General features: G+C 37.8%; 1 protein-coding gene across 1 annotated transcript; it reads right to left on the reverse strand.

The window, feature by feature from the left end:
* Positions 1–235: 235 nt before the first annotated feature.
* LOC145772861 (putative glutathione-specific gamma-glutamylcyclotransferase 2) lies at positions 236–2,849 on the reverse strand. Its single transcript, XM_082584746.1, has 2 exons — positions 2,589–2,849; positions 236–2,056 (listed from the first exon to the last, which is right to left on the reverse strand). Exons 1-2 carry the CDS (start codon positions 2,745–2,747, stop codon positions 1,664–1,666), a joined length of 552 nt encoding a protein of 183 aa, XP_082440872.1. The 5' UTR covers positions 2,748–2,849; the 3' UTR covers positions 236–1,663.
* Positions 2,850–3,070: the final 221 nt, after the last annotated feature.

Here is a 3,070-nt window from a genome sequence, read left to right on the forward strand (position 1 = left end):
ATCCTCTCAACTGCCCTGCGGAAGGCTGTTGACACGGCAGCCTAAACGAATATCCTACGTCTGTTAAAATAGGCATATGGTGTGTTAGAAAGCTATGATCGTGGGCTAATCCTATCAAGAGTGGTGAACAAACTCTCCTTGACATGTAATTGTGTCAGATTACAAATAACTTTCTCAACTGTAAAATGTTACAAACAGCCTACGGTACTTCACCAATTCAAAAAGTAAGTCACTATCAGTATCAGCTATACATTTTATTTGCATTCAATTATGAATATCCGCTTAAAACATTTGTAAAGCATAGCATTGAACAAACGGCGGGTAACCAGAAATTGTTAAACAAATCGTAAAAAAATGAATGATGCAGTAAACTAACTCAGGTAGCCTAAAATATCCTACAGTACGAAATGTCTACGTTTCTTTTGACGTGATTTTGCAATCCAAGTCGTTCCCAGCCAGCGAAATCTTGCTGTCTGGGTTACATCAGCGAAATGTAAAATATTCTGCTAGCTGAAAGTAGTCCCAATGAGTAGGCTAATGGTAATACTTCAATTTTGTTTGTTTTTTCTTTAATTTTTAATTTTGTTTACTTAAATTTTGGTAATACTTTAATTTTGTTTCAATTTTGTTGTAGACAGCTGGGTAAATTATTGTTTTTATTGCAGACAGTGAAGTTTACAGCTAAAGAAATTTAATAGAGTAGGCTGATATCCAGGTTACAATTTTACAATCAAATCATTACACGTCACATCGTTGCAGATCATGCAATGTAAGAACCGGCAACAACACTTCAACAATTGGAAACTTTACTCTGCCAATCTCAGTAACCGGCCATGCGTCAAAAGCCTCTACAAGTATGCGAAACTACCAGGAATAACCAACCTATCAAGGCTTTGTCAGTCCGAGGATAAACATTCAAACCAAAATCCAACCAAACCACCACTCCACTAGATTAGGGCTCAGTGGGCGGGCAGGAGAAGATCCAGCAACTAGTAGTTTCAGAGAAGAGCAATTTCAGCAAAACACAAGTCATGTACATTAATCCAACCTTGCAAATACACCGTGAATAAAGTTCCTTTTCTGTGTTTTAGGAAGAGGGATCGCCCTCCCTCGGATCTGCCACTGCTGGGAAAGCAGCACCTGTGAGTTTGTGCTTCTTGGTTTTTGCACTAAGCTACTCAAAAAGTAAAGTAAAATACAGTCAGGAAAATAATGAAAATATTTTGACACAAAAATATTGGCTGATATCAAAACTAGCACTCATCAGAACGACTATGTATGTGCATAGAATGGCTAATTTCTGGTAGATCTTGCACCCAACTGCAAGTCATTCATTATTTTTCTTTTGAAACGCTTTGATAAAAGTTATAATACCCAGTATAAAAGTACCAAAAAAGTTGTAGCATATGTAACATTTAAAAACATGATGTTTTTAAAAAATATATAATTTTTGAGCGAATATAACTTTTCAGGCTTTTCGTAGCTGCTTCTGCTGCAGAAAACAATAAATGCAACGCGCAGTGTTATCATATGATTACAACAATGATTAGTACGACAAAAAGTGCGACATTACAACGATGAATACACACATCAATAAACCGTATAGGAAACTGTGATGCAGTTTATGTTATTAAACTTATTCGCAATTAAATTACGCTTGCCTTTATGCACAGCAAGCGTGCTTAACTAAATGTTCTAATTGAAATAAATGGTTATCCTGATCCTCGGGTATATACCTTCGAACATACTCTGCAAGCTTGAACAAATACTCCGCGTTCTTGCCACTGGGGCCAGTTGAGCTGTGAATGACTTTTGCTATTTCCATTTCATCAGCAGGGCCAAAATGTGGGTGGTCGGGGGACCCGATATAGAGCATTATGTTGAAAGGGGCCTTGTTGAGCTCTCGGGGGTAAAACGTCAGTCTTGTGGTGTCATAGTCCCTTTCTCTGCAACCGAGCTTGCGGCACACGTTGTTGATACTGTCTTGAGGAATTTTGTAGGCGACCCCCCACACCAGCTGACTTGGGTCGTGCACCAGCGTTGCAACGCGACCAGGCTGAAACGCAAAATTGTTGTTTTAATAACCTTGCAAGTGCAACACAGTTTAAACTTGAAAACATTAAACAGTGAGGTCACTGGTCAGCTGATCGCTTATGAATCACAAGAGGCGGGTAGGGGGCGTGTCCTGTATTTCAGGTTCTTTGTTTCTTCAGCTCTGCTTTGACGTCAACAGATCACTTATCATAGCTACGGCTTTACATTTGACTACAATTATCCATTCTAATTAAAAAAAAACAGCTTACAATCTCATCATGCTGATATTTAACATAATGGCTTACGCCAGTAGGCTATTCGAGATTAGAATCATTTGAAAATGAGCGTTCTTTTAAATTAATTTTTTGATTGCTGGGGTATTTAAAATGCCAATAACTCTCTCAAACGAAATTTAATATGCTACCAACGATAGATAAAGTTGCTAATCCAACCTGATTCAAATGCACTTTTTGAGCATAACGGGCCACTGAAAGGCTTATATTATTGAGTTGAAGTGCACCTTACAATACAAAGATATTTAAACGTAGGCTCACCCTTCCGGGGATTCCCCTGTGGTCTGTGTTCAGAAGCCAAAACCTTCTTTTGTAGCCTTTGATGTAGCCGACAATTCGCTCTTCGTAACAAAAGTCAGGCTTCCATAAAAGTGAGCCGTAGCCAAATACCCACAATTCTTTGTCTTCTGTAGTATACATTTTCGATGGGGATATTCAAAGAAGCAAATTGAAATAACTCTTTCAAAAACGCTACAGAATGTTGAAACTGCTGTCTGAAAAATACATAACGTGGCATAATGTTTCACACAAAAATAATACAGAAAATCAGCCGTTTTTTCCACATGTAAAATTTGAGCAATGCTGAAGTCTTACAGTCTATGTTTAAAAGAAAAAACTTTTGAAAGATATGCCAAACAAAAATTGTATAATATCACTGAAGCTTCTACGGTGAAAACCTAATTAGAATTATCTCAGTATTTCAGGTAAACCTCCATTCTCCACTTGAACCGACCTAGAAACTA

The sequence above is a fragment of the Aplidium turbinatum genome, chromosome 1 (assembly GCF_918807975.1).
Source record: "Aplidium turbinatum chromosome 1, kaAplTurb1.1, whole genome shotgun sequence".
Lineage (NCBI taxonomy): Eukaryota > Metazoa > Chordata > Ascidiacea > Aplousobranchia > Polyclinidae > Aplidium > Aplidium turbinatum.

Excerpts from the sequence above, each read along its gene's own strand:
- LOC145772861 (XM_082584746.1), bottom strand. The coding sequence starts at position 2,747 with ATGTATACTACAGAAGACAAAGAATTGTGGGTATTTGGCTACGGCTCA. Across the intron at positions 2,057-2,588 it reads ACAGGGGAATCCCCGGAAGG|CCTGGTCGCGTTGCAACGCT; the intron begins GTGAGCCTACGT and ends TTTGCGTTTCAG.